The sequence below is a fragment of the Oreochromis aureus genome, linkage group 23, assembly GCF_013358895.1.
Source record: "Oreochromis aureus strain Israel breed Guangdong linkage group 23, ZZ_aureus, whole genome shotgun sequence".
NCBI lineage: Eukaryota > Metazoa > Chordata > Actinopteri > Cichliformes > Cichlidae > Oreochromis > Oreochromis aureus.
In genome coordinates, this window is record NC_052963.1 from 37,856,507 (window position 1) to 37,882,982 (window position 26,476).

The 26,476-nt window shown below is 37.9% G+C and overlaps 2 protein-coding genes across 9 annotated transcripts in view; one reads left to right on the forward strand and one right to left on the reverse strand.

Annotated features, from left to right (window-relative positions):
• The first annotated feature begins 57 nt into the window (after positions 1–57).
• fip1l1a (FIP1 like 1a (S. cerevisiae)) lies at positions 58–23,857 on the forward strand. 4 transcript variants are annotated; one of them, XM_031753719.2, is made up of 12 exons: positions 58–164; positions 470–546; positions 2,405–2,500; positions 2,611–2,708; positions 2,855–2,940; positions 5,329–5,425; positions 5,722–5,830; positions 8,980–9,016; positions 12,024–12,079; positions 12,546–12,717; positions 22,998–23,117; positions 23,209–23,857. In XM_031753719.2, exons 2-12 carry the CDS (start codon positions 507–509, stop codon positions 23,357–23,359), a joined length of 1,062 nt encoding a protein of 353 aa, XP_031609579.1. In that variant the 5' UTR covers positions 58–164; positions 470–506; the 3' UTR covers positions 23,360–23,857. The 4 variants fall into 4 exon arrangements, with proteins under 4 accessions (XP_031609579.1, XP_031609581.1, XP_031609580.1 ...); XM_031753721.2 differs by having other exon boundaries at positions 23,212–23,857; XM_031753720.2 differs by having other exon boundaries at positions 59–164; positions 483–546.
• lnx1 (ligand of numb-protein X 1) overlaps positions 23,653–26,476 on the reverse strand; it is a 34,350-nt gene continuing 31,526 nt past the window's right edge. For 4 of the 5 annotated variants that reach the window (XM_031753717.2, XM_031753716.2, XM_039606378.1 and 1 more), the window contains 3 exons: positions 25,494–25,740; positions 24,763–24,921; positions 24,516–24,657 (listed from right to left, as the gene is read on the reverse strand). In XM_031753717.2, coding sequence (XP_031609577.1) covers positions 24,522–24,657; positions 24,763–24,921; positions 25,494–25,740 — 542 coding nt within the window. In that variant the 3' untranslated portion in view covers positions 24,516–24,521. Of the gene's footprint in view, positions 24,658–24,762; positions 24,922–25,493; positions 25,741–26,476 lie in introns of all 5 variants that reach the window. The other variant, XM_031753715.2, reaches the window with a different exon arrangement.

The window sequence follows — 26,476 nt, forward strand, 5'->3', positions numbered from 1 at the left end:
GATTAAAACGTCACCCAAACGTCGTTGCTATGACAATAAGCAGTATCCCGAGAACAATCGTTACAGAGTTAATAAACGTTTTTATGTCATATTCTCACGAAGTATCTAGACTTTCACTACCATAACCAAGAACGACAAGAGCTAAAAGGGGGAGAATCCAGCGGGTAAATTTAATCTCAAAAATTAAGTAAAACTTGTGAAGTTTAAATAGTCTTGATGGATTTTTAAGCTAATTGAAATTAAGACGATTTTTTGATGCGAGCTGCCTTCATAAAAAACCGAATTGAAGTGACATTTGGCACAAACAATTAAACTCTTAAAAATGTTTAACGCTTAGAATTGTAAGTTCTTGTGCATATTTGTTTAAATCTCCCCAACCTTTAACGGAAAATACCTTAGCTAAATTTAAAGAGGCCAGCTTTTTCTTCTGTTTTAGATAGAGCCACTTTGACTTTAATGTGCCTTTAAGTTCCTTGTTTTAGGAGTATATGACATGAACGCCACAGATGACAGACACGAGATACAAAGGGTTGGAATCCCATCCAGGTGTGTAGCCAGTGCCTTAAATAAATAAGTGTGCAAATTCACAGTTGTGTACAGCCATTGTCCTGGCATTGCGTGTGTATGTATATATGCGTATATATGGCGTAATGGTAATACTTACTCGACACTGGACTATTGAGGGTCCCCAGGCTAACCAAGCCTACCTCGGATATGTCAAGACAATATTCTAAATAATAAAAAATATACATGAAATGTCGTTTAACTTAAGTCAAACCAATAAAAACTAAAGAAAACAATTCAATACAAAAGAATACAAAATTAATGAAAGTTACAAAGCAATATTGATTTTGTTGTGATGAATTAGAAGGAGTTAAATACTCGTCTCACAGGCCGTAAATTGCAGCGAGCAGTAGACAAATACAAAATAAACTGTAATGGCATGATTATTTCCAACAGTATTATACTAATGAAGCGTTCAGGTATAATACAGTTTTCACAGTACGATAATGACATTATAGTTGCACAATACATGTGACGGCACCTTGTGTGCTGCCCGAAATGTGCAGTCAGTCATGTCGAGCATTAAAAAGAATTTGATGCTCATTAAATCTGCTGTCAGGCGAGAAGTATTTGTTTGTGAGCTGGGAAATGGGGATGTAAGCAATCATACAACTGGAGCCCTGATTTTTTTTTTTTTTTTTTTTTTTTTTGTTTACGCCAGCGTTCATGCGTCAGAATAAATGTAGCATAACATGCCAATTACAGTTAGTTACTGTAAAGGATACTAAGGCTTAAACAATGTTGTTTTTTGGGCGGGATAGTTTAGTTGTTTTTGCATTTGGGAATTTGTGATTGAAATCATGCAAGCAATTTAAAGAACAACAGTCTAACTGACGTTGATCAGTGCCTAATGGGAAAAAAAATACCCACATGAAAAACCTGAACGTGAACAGACATGATTAAATGCCATTTTTCACTTGTACCCATCATGTTTAGTGTTCTTGCAGTAATATAAAATCATTCTGAAAATTATCTGTGTGAATGGAAATTCTTTTCTATTTTGATGATTTGATATTATTTTCATCCATTTCTTTTTTTTATGGGACAATTTGAAAGCTGTCCAAGATGATAATGCCAGTGACAATGATGCTGCTCTGAATCCATCTTGTGACAAATTATTTTGAATTTTTCCAGCTTTTTATTGTGTTTTTGTCGCTGTTAGGTATGATATAAATGGGCCTTATTTGTCAAAAACCCCCTTCTGTCAAAATTTTGCTTTGAGATATTTTCATAGTGTCATCAGCACTCAACCCAGACAGAGGTGTTTCTTTCTGTTATTTAAAAATACTAATGATTATCATAGAGATAACAGTGGTGATGATGTGAGGGCCTCCTAATTTCTTGCAGTACATTTATGCATCTTAGGAGAACACAACATGTAGGTGGTGAGTAGTGACAACCCTTTTGAGATTTTTGGGCACACAACGGACAGTGACACATAAAACAAAACAGCCACACAAAGACCAGGCTTTATTGTAAACTTGGTTTAAGAAATGTCTTATATCAGATACGCATTCAGCTTCCAAAGACACACAGTGACTATATTCTTTCTCCTCAGAGTCAGCCAAGAATTTAAATATAGAATCTTACAGTGAAAACTATCAGCCTATTAGAGAACCCATTGACCATTTGACATTTAAAAAAGTACACATATTCATAATTAGTTCACATATACATTGAGAATGTCAGCTCCATTACTGCAAATCAGCTAACTTAACTCAGATCTTTATGCTTTAAACACTTTAAACACTTATTGAAAATAAATGAGAAATGACGATATATGTGACAAATATATGAAATATATGTGACATCATTATGTCTGCATTGAAATGATTTACAGGTACTACAAATGACCTATTGTTAGAAAAAGTCCAAGGAAATGAAGAAATTAACCAGAAAGTAGAGTTTTTAGAGAAAAGGCCATGGAGAAAAGCTGGTAAGTACTGTTGTTTGAGCTGACACATCAGTGAGATTCTTGCATGCATTCAGTAATTACATTCAATTACATTCAGACCTATTCATTACCATTTAGTGTTTTTATCTTAGGTGCTAATATCTCAGATTACTTTAACTATGGTTTTGATGAAGAAAGCTGGAATGCTTACTGTAGGAAACAAGCAGAACTTCGTGGCATGATAAGAAAGGTAAATGCTAAAATCAGGGTAAGATAATGATATCACTAATGTGATTTAGTCAGCCTCCTTTATAAAGAAACCCTTCACTTAAACAGGAGAACATAGTTAGGAATAATAAATCAGACTGAAACTTGAGAACTTGTTATTCTGCTCAGGCCCAGAAGAGGCACACTGGATATGAAGAAGAGGAGGTGTTTTGTGGTTATTCTTCCTCAGGCAGACCATCTATTCTAGCTTTCAGGTCAGTAATATGTCTTCTCCTTACTGTTATATTTTGTGTCCTCAGTCCTACAACCTCTGTCCCATTCCATGCTACTGCTCTGAGCTCAGAGCCAGAAGAAGCTGGCAGCTGGTTTTTTCTGTTTGTATGTGACACGGCAACTATCTGCCTGATGCCATCTGTTTTCTGTGATCCTAAGATGTGCTCAGCATATTAGGGTTGTTTTGGCAAGGGATTGCAAAATGTTGAGGTAAACACAGACTTATGTTCATCTGTTAAAGCCCAAGGCACAATTTCATCAAGGGTTAAAGGTTTTTTTTTTTTTTTTTTTTTTTTTTTAGGCTTTGTGCCATTCTTTTTCCCCATATTTATATTTCATACATTTAAGTTTTATCTGCTAACAACAGTGACACCACTTTGTGATCATAGCTTGTCTTGGGCACAAGTCAATGCTTATTTACAGTTGTGCTTTACTTGAGCAGAATAAAAGATTTAACCAGAGACTATTTAAACCACTTTTGTTCATTTGAAGATAAGAAGACTTATCTGAACACAAAATAACTGTGGTAACATTCATAGGCCAATTGGAGTCAGGAAGAACCCTGATTAGTATTTCCATTTTATGTTCTATGTCAGCAGAAATTAATGCAGAGTTTTACTCCAACTTTAACAGCCGCTGTAGTTTTAGTTAAAAATTGTAGTAATTCATTAGAATTTAGTGTAATAAACATATAATTATAGAACTTATTAGGTGAATAGCATTTCTGTTTACTGTATACTGTTCTTTTGATACATTAGATGATTTAGGCACTGCTAGTACATTTACAAAATGGATGAGCTGGAGGTGCCATCCATCAGTGTGGGAGCATTGGACTTCTAGATGACACTGAATTTGTGGATCGAGACAATAGAAAAAAAATGAGATTTTCAACTTTCTGTAAATGACCTTCTCTATTGCTATTCCAGGAGTGTAGCGATGTGTTTTTCCAAGCCATGACTCACTAATGAAAAATGCTGCAGTGAGTTGAAAGCAGACAAGTGCAAATATAAAAGGTTTGGCATTTTGACGTCACAGTTTGCGATTGCAGTGACCAATTCGTCAAACATAACTAGATTGGGCTTTATAACCCAGTTAGTGCCAAATCTTTATGTGTAGACAAGTGTGTTTTTCCTGCAAAGAGATATTTTTGGTGCATCCCTAAACAGATTTCAATTAAAATTTTTAACAAATCCTGTTAATTTGGTTTTGATTTATTCGAGGTCATAAATAACATTGTGCACAGACCTCTGTCAAATAGGGTAACACAGTTGCAGGGATTTTGCTTTATGGATGAATTGTGCTTAGATGCATAGTAACTCATCAACGAATCAAAAAAAAAAAATGTGTACAGATTCATGAGGGCCCTGCTTTTTTAATTCTGGGAAAAAGCATTCACTCTCAGCAAGCACTTTGCAGCTATTTATAAAACCATGCTTTCAGCCATTGAGTGAAGCTTTCCCATGCAAAACAGCTTCTTTACCACTGCTCCCATTCATTTACTTTAATGGTGATTAAGATGTCTGTTGGATGCCTTGACCATCATCTGAGACTGACTGACAGAAATGGCCAGCCAGTTGAAGATCTGTCCTATTTGATGCCATTCTTCTCCATCGGCAAGGTTACCCTTAGGAGGAGGACACAGATCTGAGTCATGTGTGTGTCATGTCTCTCTCCCTATGTGACAGCGATGGACCAAAGGGAAACAAAGAAGTCATACTGTAGCTGGAGACTAATACACACACTGAATCATCTAATAGATGATGTGTTAAGTGTGTGTTTTATATACTTTAATCAAAGAGAGTCTACTGTTTGGTTAAGGAATTTACTAGTGTGTTACATGATAATGTAGTAAAGATTTTGGTTTGTTTTTGTGCAGCTCAGGTCAAAAGTGTTTGTGTTCTCAGATCTGGAGCAAAGAGACATTAAGGAGCTGCAGGCACTTCCCTATTGAGTTGCCATTAGATGTAGCCGTTTTTACTTTTTTATGTATGTTTTTCTCTACTGTTGATAAAGTCCTTGTGACAGAAGCGGGTTAACATTTCGCTTGTGTGCTTATGTGTGTGTATGAGCTCACTCGGGGTGAGTGTAGCAGGGTTTAGGGCTGTAAAGGGCTGTTTTGTGAAGATGGCAAGATGACCCAGATAAGGAGGTTTAATGCATTAATGGACCTGCAGGGGGTTTAAGTAAGGACATTGAAAGTGACATTAGGATAAATGAATGTGCTGTTTTTAAAAATGTTATATAAGCGCACATCAGCACCACATTAAAAAGAAGGATTTATGATTAAGAAACCCCACTTGCCTTTTTTGGGACATTATCAAAACATTGTATGTATTTCTACAGTCTTTATCATATTACCTGATCAACAGAGAGTCAGATCCTATCACTAATTTGGCTGGAGGACAACCTGAATCCAGCAGAGAGGATGGGCACCAATGTCATAATGATGGAGGCAGCAACACTCAGGTATTATGTTACTATGGGTTTAATAAGGATGGGCACCAATGCAGAAGGACCTGAAATAATCAGTCTCTGAAGCTATAATAAAACCTTTTGGCATGAACCAACCAGCAGACAATTGATTCAACAATGGGAATTTCAATTAACATTGCATTTTTATTGTGTTAAGCACAGAATTTTTGTAAAAAACGATATGTGTATTAAGCTAAAGGTTCAACCTACAACTTTATTGTTGATAGTTTGTTCGCTGTCATTTCTTTTTATTGTTGTCATAAATAACAGTAACTATCTTTACTTTTCAGGTTGTTTGTGAGATGTGCCATTGTGAGGATAGCAGTAGTGCTTATCAACTGCCACCTCCACTCAGCAAGAACTCTTTCTTTAAATTTATTAAAAAGAGAGTTCCACCACGTAAGTCACTCTGCCATTGGAATGCAACACACTCACTCATATTAATGCTTATTTACTATATTTACAAAACTATTTGATAAAGGTTCTTGTATGTTCTTTTTCATGTGACATGATAATTATGAACATCTGGGGGAGAATATTTAGATTTAATACTAAGATTTTCAGGTGTTAAGGCCCCAAAGAAAACCCTCTGTTGGACACATCATGCATCATGCAGCTGCACAAATGACTAATAGCAATCAGACCATGTGTTTGTGAAGCTGCAACACGTGTCATAATAAATTACCCTGTGGAGTTGAAGGACAGAGGTGAACTTAGGTGTGTGTATACGTGTGTATCTCTGCGCCTGCCTGCATGTGTTTGAAGGCATTGTATGGATATATGTCTTCCTGCAGTCAGGTATCTAGGGCTGTCCAGGTGGGAGTCCATCAGTCTTTAGACTTCCTCTTAGTCTTTGTAGTGAATCATATTGAAATCCAGGAAGGCTCCCTGGCGCAAGCACACAGCTGAGCACATGCCATATCTTCATCTTCAAAGGCTCTGAAATAGAAATGCCGGCTTAGGCCTGCATGCCCCTTACCCTGCGAGCCCCATACTGCACAGCAAAACCCGTGCCAGAGCTGCTAATACAACCAAAATATCAAACATCCTGCCGGCACCAGCTTTGAAGTTATATGCATAGCTTTAATGTCGACCACTCCCCTTTCTTTAAGTTATAGGCCCTGCCTCCTTGTGTGAGGCAAATGTGTAGCATGATAAAAATAGCCCCTGGTAAAAAAAGAAAAAAGTTGCTGGGTCTGCAGATTGAGGCACGAGAAAAGTGCTGAACAGACCCAACTGTGGGGAATAGGGCAGAGGAAAAGAAGGGGCTGCTTTAATTTTTGGTTTGTTTTTCAGTAAGGTCACATTAGATGCCAAGTGTTTTTCATAGGTGCACATTTTGGAGTGGAGCTGTGTCATTACAGGGTTGTACTTGTGTCATCTATCAGTGCAGCACAGTGAAGGTGATGCTGCCTGCTGCTGTGCACTGCAGCTAATCTTCCATACAGCTGGTTACTGGGTCACTATAATCACTGTAGCAACAGAGCTTGTATGTGAATGTCCTCGCTGACTGAACTGAGCAGATTTTAAAGCTCTTTTTAAAAACTGACTATGCAAGTAAATGCCCCGTGATGAGCAATCAGAGCAACATTAGGACTATTACCAATAAGATTTTTTTTTAAAAATGCTTTTTTAACCTTACATTTTGTTTTGTTTTGTTTTGATTCATAACATAAAAAGTCTGAGCCCAGTATTGATTTTCAGGTTTAGATTGAAGAATGCTAGTTTTCTTGTAAAGAGCTGATGGCTGTGCTTTTAACAGGTGACAGTGTAATGACAGGATGCTGTCACTGCAAGAAGATTTATGCACATCTGTCCTTGCAGATTGCTGCATCTGAGAGTATGGGAGACGGTAGCCTTTACACTAACAAAGATCGCTTGGGCCTGTGCTGCAGTGCAGAACAGCAGCCAGTTGTCCCATGTGAAATATCAGCTCCATCTAAAACACTGCAGCCTGTAGCTCTGTAAAGCATTAGCACGAGACTCAAAACCACGCAAAAACAATCAGATGCAATTAGCCCTCAGCCATTTGCTCTCTCATATGCTGCCAAGCATGCAACTCTAGCCTCCATCAAACACTCACTTGAGATCACCACAGGTAAAAACAATTACTCACTCACGCTAACCTTGATAGCATGTTTATGGACAAGCTGGTGTGTACTTTGCGCATCTGCTTGTGTATACAGTATGCATTGCATAGCATTCCATTAGCAAAGTTACTAATACTGCCGATCACATTTTACAATCCACTTAGGTTTTCTGTAGTATAATTCATTCTACAAACTCTTTGTGATGTCTCATGCAGTGACTTCATCTATTTGCAGTAATGAGAGCTTGTCGCAGATGTGTGTTTACATGCTGCACTCTTTATGTTCCTGATTATTCACATCATGGAATCACATTAAAGGGAATTACCTGAAGACCCTCCAGGCTACACTCTCAGACTTTGCTGTCTTGGATTTTGAGAAGTTTGTACGTGTATGTTAAACTCTGCTCTTTTCTTTGGGTGTCCAGGTGTCTCAGGTATCAAAAACTGCACTCCTCTATGAGCACTTCAGACCATCTCAACTCTGTGGAACTTGTATTTGAAAGGGAAAAATAACGTTTTAGATTTATTCACAGGACGGCGTCTTGATGTTCTTTTCAAATTCAGGCAGCTCATATGTACAGCACACATAGCAGCTCATATTATTCTTCCTCCTGTTTCAACCAAGCTGTTTCTAGCCACTCTCACGTTAGGGGTCTTTAAAAAAAAAAAGTGGGAGATCGTATCCAGATGTGAATGTGTGTTTGTGCCTTGATTCTTCAAAGGAATCTCTCTATATATGTGTGCTTGTATGTGTGTCTTTTGTGTACACACATTGGCTCCGAACAGCAAGTGTGCGAGCTGATTATGTAGCTTGGTCACGTAAAATTTGAGCATTATAACAAGTGGGTCCATTAAGTGTGCACTCAAGCATTTGACTTGTTCTGTTTTATTGATGGAGGAAAAGGCAAGTAGCACTTGCTACATTTTGTTGCACTGACATTTTGAGGCTGGTCTAATTTCTTAAGATTAAAAGATGCAGCACTATAAATTATGAATGCATGTTGCTGGTAATGGGTTATATTTTTTCATATTCTTTTATATTGTTTCTGTTATTTGTCTTGTGTTTCTGTTATTTGTTGCTATATTAATAATAACAACACATCTTCTCATGTTTAATGTGTGACTTTAGACTATTTCTGTTTCCATTTGATTAAAATATTTGGCCTGTGTTGGACAAAATTTGCATTTGGAATATGTATAATATTCTAAACCTTCTAAATTGTTAAGGGTTACAACCTTTAATATGCAGCTTTTTTTGTGAATTTTCATGGATAATTAAATAATTATTTTCTTTGCTCTGGTAATTAAAGCTGCAAACTATTGTGGGTTTATTATTATTATTATTATTGACCTACAACTTTATTGTTGAATGTAGTTACATTATTAAAATCTTTTTTTGGAATTTCAGTATTACTGAAGAGAACAATAGATAAATTTGCTGTCTTCTTTTCCTGCTCAGGTCCCCAACCTCCCTCCTCTACTGCTACTTCGGGCAGGTGAGCCCTATAATGTGTCTGTCTTTATGCATCAGTTATAGGTCAGCTCTATATCTAATGACCGTAATGAGGAGAAGCTGAAGGTTACTGTGTCAGTGAAAAAGTGAAAACCTGACTCCCTCACAAATTCAGCAAATGTGCAGGGAGGAAAGGAAAAATGTTACTCAGAGACTGGACTAGAAATCATTAGTCAAGCGATTATTGCATTAGTGTGAAAGGTTTCAAAGAAAGTAACTCAAAAGTTTGGTAAAACAAGTTGCTTAACTTCTGAGACAGACCAGGTGTCTCTAGTTAAACACTAAAGATCAACTTGGATTGGGGTTGCTTTTCTGTACACCATGCACTGTTGCTCATCTTCCAACTGAATCAATGACCATATAAGGTAGAAAGCAAGATAGCAACCTTGTTTGTTCCTCCAGGCTCCTGTTTATCAGTATTCCAGGCACCCCCTCCACTCTGCTTTTCCGATCTATGTCACAACCTGTCTGCAAACTCCCACATTTCAGCACTAATTTACACAACTTAGATCACAAGTGGGCCACGTTGTACCCAAGGCTCTCTTGCATTTTCTTACACATTAATGAATGCAGCCCTACTCCATTTGTGTTTGCTGCTGTGCTTGTTTCACTTGGATGTTGTCTGTATCCAGCCTTCCTGAGTCCAGCTCTGTTTGTCTGTCTCACTAGCTTCCTGTTCCTTCATCTTTTTTCTCTTTTCTCATTCCTAGTTTTTTCCCTTCTCCTAATTTGCTGTGTCTGATGTGTGCCTAAATGTGCTCAGTACTTTGTCCATAAAGATGGTTTTTCTCACATCTCAGTCCATCTGCCAAATCCTCACATCCTTCAGGGACTTACTGTTCCTATGAACTCTGCCAACCATCTCCTGTGTGCTTTATGAATAATTTCCTTTTAAACTTTTTTTTTTTTTTTTAAAGTATACACATGTGCAGTGTCTACTCTGATAGTCCTGGTTTCACTGTTGCTTATGCCTTTCCCTTGGGGCTATTAGGAACAGCAGGTATTTCTGGCATCATCGTGGCCTTGACATGCCATGCTACAATCAGGGCCAAGGGTCCTAAGGGCTTCAAAAATCCTTAGGATCTGATTAGATTGTGGTAATTCCACAACATTGTTCCCTTATAGTGTCAGGATGATACCATTAATCTCAAAATGAAAATGTGCCTTTATAGGAAAATTAACTTGCGAACAATAATCACTGGAAAAATTATTCAAAATGAGCTAAATTTTGATTTGGTAAAGTTAATTGTTCAGGCAGTGGTAGTGTAAAATCATGTTCATCTATGTTTTATACATATCTCACAATAATATTCCTTTAGTCATCCTAGAGGAAGTACCAATCAGTATAAAAACTGATCTATTAATAAAGGAACATTAGAGGATGATAATGACTTGCATGTTTGCCATGTCTTCCATAGAGTTTTATCACACATCTATGACTTTATTTTGGTGTGTATTCAATCAGGCTCCTCGACCAAAGCTGTTGATTCTGAGCATTATCAACCTTCAAGTGTATATTACATTACCAATCTTTTTGGGCTTTGCTACCTGTTACATGCTTAGAGAACCAGACTCCCTCTTCCATTCATTCATTCTTCTCCATTCATAAGTAAGTCCTTTAACTTCTTCGTGCATCTGTTGAGCCAAAAATAAAATTCCTCAGTGATGGAACTGTTTACTTTTGGATTTATGGAGCAACATAACTGGGCTCACACCTGTTGGAAAGGCGTTCATTTGGATGAGCTTCAAACAAAAGCCAAGTTCACATTCAGCTCATTCGGAAGTTTTCAGTTGGAGGCAAGTCTGCCCTGGCCACGTGGACGGACAGAAGACCCAGATTTTATCAGTAATATGCCCTCCATCCGTTCCTCATGCGTTGGCGAGCACACACTACGCCTTGACAATGAGCCAGTCACTTCAAACACTTGGAGAACACAGCTGTGCATTTGTAAAAGTGCTTTGATCCTTTTGCAGACCCGCTTCTTTTATTTTTTCCTTCACTGATTCATCTGTAAATTTGTTTGCTCATGCTGTTTCCTTTTTTAGAATGCACATTAACATTCCTTAAACATTAAAGAAAGTAAACAGACAATTACATTTACAGTCTGCCAGGAGCAGATAAAAAGAGACTGTCGAGGGTCATCTTGTAGACTGTGGAACCAAATTGAGGATGCAGGAAACAGGAAATAAGCTCAAAACTCAGCTTCAATGCTGTAGGGAATACAGAAATCCAAAAACATTACAGAGCAGAACCAAAGAATCCAAATACCAGAAACTTTCTGGGAACACATGGCAAGGAGATACACAGCAATCAGGGACAACATAACAAAGGACAAAGGGAGACTTAGACAACATATAGACACAAGAAAATGAGAGCGTGGTAACAGGTGTGAAAACTGCTGAGGACCTTTAACATAATGACACAAGAATAAAAACTTGACACAAGACACAGAGAACAACGGTCACCAAAATAAAGCAAAGTGAACCACAACAGAACAGGGCGACAAGAATAAAGTGACACAACTAACAGGAGAACAAAAGCGAGAAAAAGACAAATTCAGAGACAAGACTGAGAGAACCAAATGGCATGACAAAAGGGAATTATCTAATAAATGGCACAAAGAAACACATACTAACTATGAATAATACAGAACTGGAATATAAATCACATTTCAAAACCAAAAGAATAATTTATACAGTTCTCAGAACTCTGGGCCTCAGACACATACTGTTGATGTTAAATCTATGTGTAATGTATGTTGTCCTTTTGTTAGACCTGCTACTACTACTAATTGTATGTTTTAATAAATTCTGCTCAGTAACAGTAATTTGTCTTTTTTAAAAATTCAAAAATGCTATCATGAAAGCCTTCTTAATGCTGTTTATGTAAACTGAAGTTTGAAAAAAAAAAAGAATGTGGATGTTGATCATCTGTAAAGATCTGATGTAAATATAGAATTTTCACATATTTCTTTATTTTTTATTTTCAGTGGGAACTCTACAGGTTTTAACAGCCCATCAGCTTCATTATACCCGTATTCATCAAGTATGTACATTTGTCCTTAAGAGATAGTGTTTCATATTTATTAACTGTTTCAAGATAGAGCTGTACTGTATATTACACTGTCTTAGTGAACCGGTGTAGGTATGGTGTCAAAGCACTCAACCATTCTGAAAATTGCCTTAAGCCGTGCTCTTTCATTCATATTTCTCAGCTGTCTTGAGTATTGGAAAACTGAATCATAATCCTTATTATTCAACTTCCCTACATATTCAGTTTGAACTTCCAGTATGTGAATATATTTACTAGATCTTATTCTGTGTTAACCGTTAGAGAAAAAGAAATAGGTGAGAATAGGTGAGAAGTATTGCTTCAAAGCTCAGAGCTAATCGCTAAAAGCAGTATACACTGAGTAAACAAACGGTAATGCATGTGGCTGTTAGTTGCTCTCCCCAATTTTCTGACTTGGTTTGGTTCTGTTCTTTAATGGGTGTATCATTTTTAATCCCAGGAAGAATCACCATCAGCCCTGGAGTGATTGATACCACCAACGCTCGGGAATGCTACATATCGCAGGAAAAGCATGACAAGGATAGAGACAGATCCAGAGCGCATGGTCAAGATAAAGAGAACAAAAGAAGCAGATATAGAGAGAAGGAGGGCTGCTCCTCTTCCTATTATAGGTTGGTCTATGTGAACTGATGATGATTTTATTTAATTTATGTACTTCAGTTTGCGCTTTGCATTTAGCACAGTGTACTCTCTCCTTTCATTCGTCCTTTCTCCACTGTTGGGTGCCTCTGCAGTAGTTGAATATGAATGTCTGCTGTGCAGCTGTGGCCTTCTGGATTAGGCAACATATAATATATTGGAAGTAATCCAGATATTCATTCTCTCCTAGCCTTGTTCAGTATGTGTGCATTTGCAGCCTGCCTGCACACACACACACACCGAGGGAGAGTGAGGGCGAGAGAGAGAGAGAGCGAGAGAGAGAATTTTGCTGTAGAGCAATTGAAAATTTTAGATGAAAGACAAAAACAGAAGCAAAAAATGATCATGAGGTGCAGTGTAAAACTCTGTAGCTCTGTTTTTTCAGGTGAGACAAGACAGGGACAAGATATTAGTGCAATATATGGTTGTGAAGCCACTTCTGTGTTATGTTTGCTGTCTTAGATGGCAGAGAACCAAAGAACCAAAGTTGCTCAAGACAAGTGTTAATAAAAAAATACACTTAAAAAAAAGAGTTGCTTTTTATAGATAATTAGTTCTCTAAATAATTTAGTTTGTGCTTGAAAATACAGACATAGACTACATTATTTTAGTGTTTGAACTTACCCAAAAATGTTTCTATTAACACAGCTAAAGGCATTGTATTTGTGAGTGGTTACCCTCTCGGCTCTCCAGCTGATCGCTATAAAATAAACACACTATTGTGAGAAATGGCTCTAGTGAAGAAATGCACACTATTGCAAAAGAGCATAAGGCCATTGTGACAGAAATCAAGACTATTGCAAGACAAGGAAAAATTATTGCCAGCACAGGCATAACTATTTCAGTTTTTCTGGTGCAGTGAGATGAGGGAATAACTTGCTATATTTGCCAGTTATTGCCAGAGAATGATTGAGTTTGCACTCCTCAGCATGGAAATTGGGTTTTTTCTCTCTGAGGCTCACAGCTGATCAGAGCCAGTATAATTTCCTCTCCAATTTTCACATAGTGCCCTACTACCCTACAGTGTGACAGCCTGAGCGCCTGCTGTACAAGCACTCATACATGCTCACATGTGAACAAGCCAAATCATGCCCTACATTTCTTCTGCGCTCTCAGTGTTGACCATTAGCCAGATTTCTATTTAATTATTATTAACTTAGACAGCTGTCAACTGTAATGCACACAGGCACATCTTTTCACACACTCCTCAGCTGACCTGAAGCTCATACTGTAGGAAAAGGCAGGCTAATAGTATTGTTAGGTTGCATGGGGTTTTACCTTACACTATAATTTGCTTTAAGAAGACTTTTGTTGTGAATTTGTGTATTGAATTTAATTATTTTGACAGAATATTTAATCACAATGCATGATTGTACCAGCCAAAAGGCAGATCTGGAATAGGAATAGGTTCTTGTACAGTACTTTTCTAGTCTACCAGACATACAAGCACTCTTTTGTATATTATCCACGTAAGTGCTTTCTATCTAACATTCACACAAATTCATTGGAGAACATCCTGGGGTTAGTAACTTGCCCAAGGATATTTGGCATGACTGGGACAGCCAGGGGTCAAACCACCATCTTCCGATTAGTAGATGACCTGCTATTGCTCCTGAGCTACAGCCAACCCCTTTTGCCTCTAAATACTTGAAACTACAAATATATGCAATGCAGTTGAAATTCTAAATTTCCTTCTGTTTCTTTGGCTTCAAAAGCTGTAATGTTGTTGATAACAACAAATCCCTGCATCAGCTACTGTAAAAGCTTTGCTGGTAATTAACTTGCAATTAAAATAAGTGCAAAATAGCAAAAATGACAAGCTGAAGTATTTCTTACTGTACTGGGATCTGTTAAAATATCCTCACATGCTGTTCTGCTTTTCAGCACTTTTTCTACTTGAAGTGGTGAGCATTTCCTTGAGTGTTTATGCCCTAGATGTCTGAATTCAGGTTTATACATATAGCTCAGAGCAACATTTTGGGTCAAATAAGGGAAGTGGGACATGGGACAGATGGGAAGTTATAGGCTAAATGTAGAAGATCTGAAGAATGGGAATCACATGTGCATGACAGACACACGAGAGATTTAGACTCATTCTACAGATTTGGTCCCAGCTGACAGAGGACTATTCCTTTGGCCCAGTGTGCGCTCCTCACACGTTAGTGGCTCTGCTGACGTTTTTGTCCTACATTCTGGTCAGATGATCAGAATTCAGATGCACACACACACACATATGTACAAGTTCTATGTTTTTGTTACGCTGATTTATTACTGGGCTCTAGATTATTTTTAGAGTAGGCCCAGGGGGATTTATTGTTAGTGTGTGTGTGGGCAGGACAGAGAAGCAGATGGAGACCTCCATAGCTTTGCTAGCCATCCTTATTGTTCACTGACTAAGTCAGTGGGAGTGTTACATGTATGTGTTATTCATTTAGAAACTAGCTAGCCTATTTGTCCTTTGCTAACTCATGCACACAGGCAAAGTGTGGCAAGAGGTTTTCTAAGTATCAGCTACTGGTTATTAGCTGTGACTGTGACATCATGCCTCGGATTTAACCCCACTACTAATAGATTCCACAAGGCTAATGTTCACCAGTACATTTATTCAGACCGAGTGATATATTGTACCTTTCGGGCACACTTTGTCTTTTCTAGTGGTTCAGACTGAGTAACTGATTGGCCATTTGGTCAACACTTGTCCCCTAACTGTAAATTTTAGCTTTTGGACGATAAACTTTTTCCAGCTGGCAGTACCTCAGACATTCTTCATTTCCTTCATGCACACATATGCCCGACCTTGCACAACACAATGACGAATTGCAATATCCTCTTTTTCTTAAATGTGGCATCAGTTCACACAAGGCATAGATCTAATACCCCTTGGATAATTCGATCAAACCTGGATAATAATGGAATGAAGAAATTCTAGTGTGATAAGGAAATTAAAATGATAATTATCTTCCATTAGGTTGGATTAAAAGCATCATTATGCTTCAAGTCTCGTTTCAGCGTTAACAGAGGGTATAGCTCACTCTTTATTAAAAAGGAGCTAATAGCTGAAAAAGAGGTTTGCTGCTATGTTGTGCAACCAAATCAGGCTATTGCTAATTTGGAACAAAACTCCTGAAAACAAAGCACGTTATTACCTTTGCACTTAATTTATTAGTTGAATTATTTAAAGAATAACATTTCAAAATTTCAAAAGTTTTGCCTGTGTTAGGGGGAAACAGTTTCTTCATGCAACTTCATTTTCATCATTTTTGAAACATCAGATTTGGATTTAGAGGTTAGAGCATAGTCTAAATTCCTATGCATTTCTTGATTTTCCTCGGCTACTTTTGTGCCTGATGCCACACTTATCCTGGCCTCAGGGTCTGTCTTGGGGCCTGTACATTCTTTCGCGTACATCTGTTTTTACTTTCCTTTCACCAAAGTTTTTTTTGAATCTCTTAATGTGACATGTTTTTGTCTTTCTCTTTTAGTATCATTCAAGAAACCCATTTCTTTCCCAGAGCCAGTGCCTGTGCCTGATAAATTTTAAAATTACTTCTACATTGTTTGCTTGTCCCTGCATTCAACACTACTTCATGTTGATTCTTAAACATACAGCTCAATACAGTATCAATTGCAAAGCATCTTTTAATTTCAGCGCCTATAAAGAGTTTTGTTATGTTCATTCATCCATTTAAAAACACCCTTGCAACACCACAATGGTGGTGGAGTTGCAAAGGGACTCTCTAATATCAGGACCATTTTAAAGTTCAGTGTCCTTCTCAAGGAGACATTGGCACGTGGAGGAGTCAGGAATCAAACCTCTAACTCTGTGATTAGTAGAAACCCCCTCTACCTCTTTAGCCTGTCTTAGACTAGGATTATACTCACTTGCAGACCTGCACATGGAGAGCTGTGGACACCCCAGACAGATAATTATTTTCATTGTATTATTTTTTAGTGTGCTTGGAACACGCATGTCACAGTAAGTTGGAGAGAATATAGATATCTGTACGGAGCCTCGTATAGCCCCTCTGATGACAAAATTGAAGTCACTCTGACCTAAGCTGACCCTTGCATTGCTTCAGGGTCCATCTTTAAAAAGCAAAATATATGATCTACCGATATATCCACCTTTGCAAGCCTATATCCTTGCTTGTATTCAGGCTCTTTGGTGAGCTGTGTTAGAGATGTGCAATCATGAATGGTGATAAATTTTCTCAACCTGGATAAAAGTAAAACAGAAATTATTTTATTTGGGCAACTCAACACTTTCGATGAGTATGGCAGCACCATTGGTCTTTTAGCTTCTTACTGTCACCCAGTTCAAAGTACTTTGATGTGATTTTTGACTTTGCTTTTAAGATAAACAGATTAGCTCTCTTGTTACCTCTGTTTATTCAAATGAGGCTCCACAGTAAGCTGAAGGCCTCCCTCCCTCCACATGACATTGAAAGAGTAATCACACCTTCATTACCTCTCAATTAGACTATTAATAATTCTTTGTATTTTTGCCTTTATCGGTTGCTCCCAGCTTCTTCTGCAGGGTGTACAAAATGCAGCAGCTCGCCTTTTGACAGGAAAGAATGGTCTAATCACATTACACCTGTACTGGCCTCTGTACTGGCTTCCAGTCCATTTCAGGGTCTGTTTTAAATTTGTATTACTTGTTTATAAGAGTATCAGTGTTTTTTTTTACAGCCCTACTACTAGAGCCCTGAGGTCTATGAACCTATTGCTCTTGGACATTTGTACATCCAGGCTAAAAAAAAAGGTAAACAAAGGTAACAAAGCGTTTTTCGTGGTGATCCCTAATCTTTTAAACAACTTAACCTTTGACAAAACAGTTGCACAGTCACTCAATCATTTTGAAACACTGCTCTACACTTTGCTGAGGAGGATACCCGGATGTTTTTATTGTTTTAGTGTGTTTTTTAGTGCATATTTATTGTTGACTGGTTATTGTTAATTATGTATATTTTGTATGGCACGAGATTTAAAATTTTAAATGTGCTATAAAAATTTGACTTGACTTACTTCTAGGTGCAGACACTATAATACTGGCTGTAACTTTTCACGTTTCACTCATTGCCAAAAACGCTTGCTTGCTTGTTATGTATTAGGTGATCGAGTGATTGCATACTAGTAATAGTTCACAATACATGTATGTTTCTCACATACAATTTATTTAGTCTTAGATTTATACTAAGACTAACTTATACTAAGACTAAATGTAAACTGCACTGACCGTGTCTTTGTTCTCACATACTAATATACAAAAACTGAATAATGTGAGATTAGAAAGGCTTAGAAGAACATAGGTTTTTACTGTTTAAATGAGTCTGATTTGATTTGTGCTTTACATGAGCCTGTGCAGAAGTGGAGCATGAAACCCAGAGTTAGTCAGCCAAATACTCATTTTATACCACCAGTTATCTAGCAGAGAACATGCAACCAATCCTACATGTCAGTTAATCCAAAACAATGTAATTTACCATAATGAACATATGTAGAGAATTAAAAACAAGGACAACTCTTTCTACCTCCATCTCAAATTTCTAAAAAGGGCGTGAGCTTGACACTATGTGTAAATTCTGCTATGTGACCTTGATGCATGTTAATCAGCTCTAATATGCAAGAGTCCTGCATGTTTATCACAAATTAGAATAGAAGACATGAGCATGACAACCCCAATAAAGACTGCATTATTTGGCCATAATTGTGTTTTAAATGATAATTACTACAAAAGAGAAAAAAGAAAACAAACATTTTTTCACTGCAAAGCAGTCATCCTTTGCTATACAGATTGTGCAAAATTGTACTTTGTGTCCACAACACCACTCACTGGAGAATCAGGGTTTCTCAGTCAGGCTGTGAATTCTACGGTAGTGCTTATTTGGACAAGCTTGAGCACTAATTGTGAATAAAATAATACTAAAAAATATGTGAAAGCAGGCTTTTATGCTATAATTTACTCTTACCAACACTGTTTCCTCTGGAGTCATTTGAGTGTGTTTTTGGTATTATGTGTGGTGAGATGTTTCTGTGTTAAAACTAATGGCTTTGAGCAAGAACAAATGTGGGCCTAGAGTCCTAGTCCCTGCTGCTAACACAAGAGCTGTCTACAAATATTGAATATATTTAGCTTTGTACTTGCAACAGTTGCCCCTTAAGGCTCTCTCTCTTTCTCTGTGTTGTTCAAGTGAATGATAATATGCTATGTGTGAGCACACTGTCTGCATAAGCAGCGCATCATCCGTACTTTCCTATAGACTTTTTTGAAAAACGGGACATGAACAGTACCTTTAGTTTGATGATTCTTAAAGGTCAGGCTGATTATTTTAAAATTACTGCCAGAAGTCTGTATTTAAAATTACAGACTCCTGGCTATGCCAAGGTGGCGAGATGAGCAAGTTAGATAGAGAGGGAAAAACATTTTTTATACACTACCCATTCACTCTCAGCAGTGGGTAAGATTTTTGCTGTAATATAACTAATGGTGCTGGCAGACTGAAAGATGTAGAACACTGAAGCAGAATGAAAAGTTTTTATTCACCGAATTCTAAAATATGAAACAGTGTTTCTTTGAAGGCAGAGAACTAGTTGGTCTCTGATGACATAGTGGCCATTTAGGTGGGCAAGTAGTTGGTGAGGATCCAAAGACTTGATGCGTAGAAAGCTGGCAGGTAAATATAGAAAACCAAGAGCAGACGGAAAACCCAAATGTAATCATGATGAATCAGTCCAGATATTAGGTACAGTGCTGACTGGGAGAGGAAAAAAATGCATGAATATAAATACATATTAGAGATCATGTAAAAAAAAAAAAATTACAGTAATGAACAATATTTCAACATTGCTGAGTTAATTCATGTGGGCAAATATATAAAAAGAACAAGAAGAGGCAATGAAAGCACAAGATAAAATTCAACCAATTAAACAAAATCATACATTTAAATATAGGTTAACTGAATAATGTATTTTTTTTAATCAAAAGAAGGAGATAAAAAAAATATGTATCCACATAAATGTAAAAACATAATGATTAACAAACTGCTACCCCATGTTGGGTATAATGTATTAGAAAGTAACATGTTACATTTTTCAGAAATGGAGTAATGTATCGAGTTACTGCAATTAAGTAATCACATTACAGTTACAGTTATGTTGTTACTTGCATTATAAAGCTTCTCCAGTTATCTGCATTCAGGACTGATAAAAAGACAGAAAACATCAAACGTCTATATTTCTGCTTACTTGTGCTACAGTCAGCTGTTATTGGTTCATGTGCAGGGAGGCAGAAAATGGTGCAAGGGTCTACAACTTTTAATAAATGGGAATATGAACATGACTTTTATTTTCATTGCATGAACAGACAAGATCATGATGGTAAAGTGGAAACTAAATCCAGGACGGAAACAGCTGCATTTTACTTCTTCTCAACATCGTCACTTTGGAAACATCTGCACAGACAGCATGCTAACACAAAGCCAAGAGCCCAGAATGATGTTAAAGCTGAGTGTATGCCGACCTGAGTGCAGCTGCCAGAACCTGATCTTCATCAGGCAAAACCTGTGATGAACAGTCAGGCTTGTAGCATTGCAGTCTCCATTTCTGCCTGTACTTGTTTCTGTATTAGAATCACTGTGACAATCGCTTTGAATTCTTTTGCACTGAAAGAAATCTTATATGTATGTCTTAACTGGGATAGATATTCGTGTCAGTCTATGGGACTGTAGACTAGGATTTATGTTGTTAGCTGGTTATTATGTGCATTTCAGGTCATGTCATGGAGGAATGCAAAAGTAATATAATGAGCAGTGTAATTAATTACTGTCTCCGGGGAGTAATTAAGTAACATACTTTATAACTTCTAAGAAAAGTAACAAGTAACTTTTTTGAGTAACGATTCCCTCACTGGTGCAGATGATTTCACAGCTGTATTTAAATGAATTATAACTACTCCATAACTTCGCCTCAGTGGCCGTCTTTGCTACCACATTAGTACTGCACCCAAACGCCCTTTTCTTCCCGCTCATCCACATTCTTTCATGAATGCTTTCAGGTATCTGAATAATTTATCACCCAATGTTCTTCCAGACACTTCATCGCAGTAGGCAAAATCCTCCAGTGTGTTTCTTTCTTATAAGTGGCAAGACGATGAGTTGAGCTGCATTTGCTACTTCCGTTGATTTGTTCTAATAGAAAATAGTTTACACGAAGGAACACAATCTGAGACTAATGCCATCTGAAAGTTATTCATGTCCCTCCATACTATGACATTGGATCGATGAACAACTTTTCAACTTGTTAATTGCCCCTGGCCTTAACATAGCAACAACAATTTTTAGTATGAGTTCTTGCATTTTTGCTGTTAACTGAACTGCAAAATGAGAAACTATGCTACCAGCTTAACCCTTTGATGTTTACAACCAGTGTCGGTCAAGTTACTTGAAAATAGTAACAAATTACTTCTCCAGGAAAGTAATCCTGTTACTTCACTGATTACTTATTTTCAAAAGTGATTAGTTACTTTATTACATAGTTACTTTTTAAAAACATGATACACAACCTTAATACATAATAAATCAATAGACCTTTCAGCCCAATTCTATTTTTTTTCCTGCATAATCCATAATATACAATTGAATCAAATGAAAAAGTCTCTTTTTAAAAGATAGTTTTATTAGTTTTAATCTTTTAACTTTATGCACATTGCATCAAGCAAAAATTAAATTATATGCAACAGTCTCTGACTGGACATTTGTTTAACATTTAAACCTATTTTCTGCATATTCCAGGATAGAAAATAAAATAGAATAAAATAAAATAAAATAATTTTTTGTGTTTACACTCACGCTTTCAAATAGATCCAAGTAAAACACAGCAAATAAATAAAATCAAAGATTCAGCAGCTCTAAGTCCTGTTGCTCTTAAATCAATTTTCACCTGTTTAACGGGAGGTGAAGGTTTGCCTGGTGCTGCAGCGGTCATGTCAGCGTCAGGATCCGGAGGTTTCTCTGTGAATTTCACATTCCCGTGGTAGCGTGCTCGATGCTCGCTCAGATTTAAAGTTTAATTTTTCGCTGTAGAAAGAAATTTTCTTCCCGTGCAGAATGTACAGCGGACACTAATGTTTTTGTCACTTTTTATGGAATCAAACTCAAAGTAATGTCAGTACTTCCAAGCTTTAAACGCTGCATGGTGGTACTCTTTCCTGCACTCCATATTATCCATTGTTGATCTACACACGTCTGTTGCTGCCATGGACGTTGCACAACTCGTACGTCATTGTCATGAGACACTCTCACAATCAAACTCACGGTTTAGTAACGCAGCATGCTTATGGGAAAGTAACAGTAATCTAAACCTTTTTTGCAATAGTAATCCAGTTACTTTACATTACTTGAAAAGTAACTGGATTACAGTAATGCATTGCTTGTAACTGCCCATCTCTGTTTACGACAGAGGAATTTCTCATCATTTTTCAGTTGGTCTAGGTGGCGGTGATCTAGGTGGTTTGACAAACAGTTTAACAAGCTGCAAGCAAAGTGGGATAAAATGAATGACATCAAATATTGCAAAGCAGAGCCATTACATTTGTCCAAAGATGTAATAAGTACCACAATAAAAATAGGTTTACTGGCCAAAAAAAGCAGTGCTTAAAACATGTTTAAACATCCTTTTTTTCAGGCATTTTTAGCCATTTTTAATAGGATATTTAGTAGCTAGAGAGAAAATCAGGCAGAGAATTGGGGAGTGACATGCCTGGATCAGGTAGACACAGAAAAAGCCATCTCACTCACTTATAGAACCATTGGACTATAAATTTTAAACCATACGTGTTTGCAGCTGTTTAGTCCAATATATCTCCACCGCTGATTTACACTGTTCACCATGGAAGATGTTTTTGCATGTGTGTTTCCAGAGGTCATATGAACACTAGAATTTAAAACTTATTGGTAACTGCAGTATGGATGCATGGCTTTTATGTAAAAGGCATGCTGTGACACTTGTGTTGGGCTCTTTGTTACTCAAAGTGAAAGCCAGGGGGAGGTTATAAAAGCTAACACTGTGGTTACAGTTTTAATCCCTTGAGTCATGACTTATCTCTCTTTCACTGGAGCAAGAGAGCGGCAGTCTTCCTGTGGGTCAACAGGCCTTTTCTCCCGTTTTGTATTATGTCCCAATGAGAAACTCTCAAGTTTTATCAGTAAGTAATGTAAGAATTAAATAAAAACCATTTTGTTTTCTGCAACAGGGAAGCACAAATGAAGCACAGGGAGTCTAGGAACCAAGGGTACCAGTATCGCTGTGACAGAGGCAGTGGAAAGAAGAGAAAGAGCAACAAAGATGATGGATCACGAAAAAGATCAGAAAGGTCTAATGAGAAACAAGCGCACTCACATATATGTAAAAGGATGAAAATACTAGAACTATCCTTAATGATCATTATCTTGTGTCTTCAACAGCAGCAGTGTCAGGAGCAGCAGAAGTAGCAGAGATGTTGGTGGGAACAGGGACAGTAGACACAAACACAGAAAAGCCAAGACATGTAGGAAGAACAAGGAAACCAGCAAGGAGTTCTCTCCTAACAAAAAAAGGAAATTAAAATCTGACTGACTTTCAGTCTCCCAGCCTGATTAACAGAGAACTGCCCTATGGCCTCTTACATTATATTGTTTCGGAAAATTAATTAACAGATAACATCGTTCACGCATTAATATTTTCAGTAGTTATAATTCATTTAAATTAATAATTCTATTGAAAAACTAAGGATAATTTCATGAATGTTTAGTACAGTATGCATTCATTGTTGCTTTTTCTGTTGATTTTCTTCAGATGAAGGGAATGTATGCATGTAGCTGTGTGAATCCCAGGGTGATATGCTTTTAATCATCTTTGTCACAGCAACCAACTTTTCAAATGATTTTATTGATCAGTTAACCAAATGTACCATCAGATATACTACACAGGCCGAAGCGTGACAGATAGAACTGCAGTAGATGGGCCTCAGCCCTTCCACGGATACACAGAAACCAAGTCATTTTTTTTCTTAAATGTAAGAAAATTAGTAAGGCCTCCACACTGTTATCTAATTAAATATCTTTTAACATGTTATGAACACATTAATCCTGTATTTTTTTCATATATTTTCTTTGCCAGTGGTTTGATAATTTAGCCATAGCTTCTGACATAACATAAAAAACCTCACAGACTACTACTTGGCAACGTGTCTTCAGATCAACAGATGAAGATGACAACCACTGTCAGTACAAACAGAATAAAGCCTACATTAAAAGGCCATACAACAAACAAACAAAATAAACATATTACAAGTGCTTGGATCTTTTTTAGACACCCAACAGTTACAGTAGAGAAATGTGAGTCCAACTTAACGCATATCCTAACATATAACTACTGGAATTGGCAACATGTTGTGTCTCCTGTCGGTACTCCCACTCGATGCCAGAGAATGATCATGTCCTCTAAACTGATAACACCCAACATCTTAGTTAAAAGTGTCTCAAGCCTGGATCCTCCCAGTTCAGCATTTTCTGAGGGGCACGTTAACCTCTGGTAACAATCCAGTCTTATGTCCGTCCCCCTCCAAACTCCTGCCGAAGTCACAGCTGTCCATCAGACGTGAGGTATCCAAACAGCTACACGACTATTCTAAGCTTCTCCCTCACAGCAAAATCAGGTAGTCAGCCAGACTAAAGCTCTGCCTTTGACATTCCTTGGTCACTGCCACCGAAACAGTGCTGGATGGCTTAAAGCACTGCTACAGCAGGCTACCCGGCCAGGACACTATGGTCAGCGTGATTCTGCCACGGAGCTCCTTCAGAAGGCGAACCAGTGCTGTGTGGGTCATCCCCCAAGTACTATTTCCATTCACCTCAAGCAGGATGTCCCCACACCTACACAGACAGAGAAATGGGAATTGAAAATGATCTTCTTTGACTTCTAAAGCATTTTGCTCATGGGCAGTTGTGGAAAAAAAATGATATGCAATGAACAGATACCTTATCCTGCCATCATTGTAAGCTGGTGTCCCCTCCACAATCGAGCGGATGAAAAAGGATTGATTGCAGTTGACCTCTTCCTGACCTCCAACAATACTGAAGCCCAGGCTGCCCGAAGTGCTCCGCCGCAGGACGATGTCTTTGCAGCAGTAGAGATGCCTGCATGAGCCAAGAGGGAGATTAAACACACTAATCTCTCAACGGCATCTTTAGATTACACATACTGTGCATCTATACTGAGTATGTGTGCTGTAGATAGACTGCTGAAATGAGCCCCGCTCTAAAGAGAAAGGCCTGGCTAACCTTTGAATGAAGGTGTGATTTGGACTTTAGACTCTGATTTGGTGCACTACTGATACAAAGCTAAATTTCCACTGTGACTTAGTGCTTGGTTTCTTTACATCTCTGTTTCATCATACTTTATAAAACCAGGAGCAGCAGTTGTTTGTTGTTATCAGTGCACAGCTGTCTTCCTAACACACCTTCTGAATTCATATGCTAGGAACATAGAGAAAGTTTAACTGATATCTTAGTGGTAAATATTTAAGCTGAAAGGTTAGTTTTAAAAGTATAATGAGCATTCCTTTCCCAGCGGGCTTTGTCAAAATTTCAGTTGGCACCAGCTGGCAGAGGTCAGAAGGACCGGTGCGAGGGGTTTAATTTATACTGGCCTCAGAAAAAGCATACAATTGTAAATGGGGATGATGCAAAGACAGCAGTGGGCACTCTACCTGGGTAGCTGCAGCCATGACACCCACAGTGGGGAGTAATCGTCATTAGGCACTGGGCTCTTGATGCTGTCTGTAGGTGATGGCGTAAGACAAGGTGGCAATGTGCAATCTTGCACAAAGTCCTCTGGAGGACGCATCTCCAAGACCTTGAGCACAACAGGAGAGGAGGTGTTCTTCAAATTAGCCACGGCCTCACCTCGTGTGACCCCCGTCAAATCCACGCCATTCACATTTAACAAAATGTCACCTGCAGGGGAAGATATAGACAGCACAACTCAAGCTCTGCCTGGGGATGATACCCTCATAACAGCTTTTTTTAAGACCTCACAGGACATGGGACACATCATCTGCCTATTTAATATTCATCAACCTCCACGCTAGAAGACAAAGAGATGGAAACTAAGCACCACCTGTGCTTTAAAAAGCCTCCTAGTGATGAAAGTGGTGCAAAGATAAATTGATAATCGCAGAGTCCATCTTGCTAGTAAGCAACTCAAAGGACACATTTGCCCTGTGAGGATATGCAAATGCAAATTAACACTCCATTACAAAATGCAAACATGTTTCATAACCGTACAAAAGGAGACAGCTGCTGCTGCTCTGTCCCTTATGAATACAATAATGTGCACCTTGAACCATGAATAGGACAACAGACTCAATTTACTTCTATTTTTTATTAAGCCTTCATACTGTACTTCTTATGGCCCATCTCAGCATTTCTCTCAATCCTCTCATAACCAGAGTTTAAGGCATTGAGATTGAGAGTAATGAAAGGCCTAATATGGTTCTATTTTAAGGTGAATATGCAGGAATCAGCATTTGGGGCAAAAAATCTTCCACTCTCCCTGCCTTCAGTAGCATTATACGATTTTAAGGCTGCTGCTCTTCCATACAGCTATTATGTGTCTCTTCATGTTTTGCTGGTTTATGTACTTGACAAATTCTCCTCTGCATTGCAATTGCAGTACAAGTCTCAAGCACTG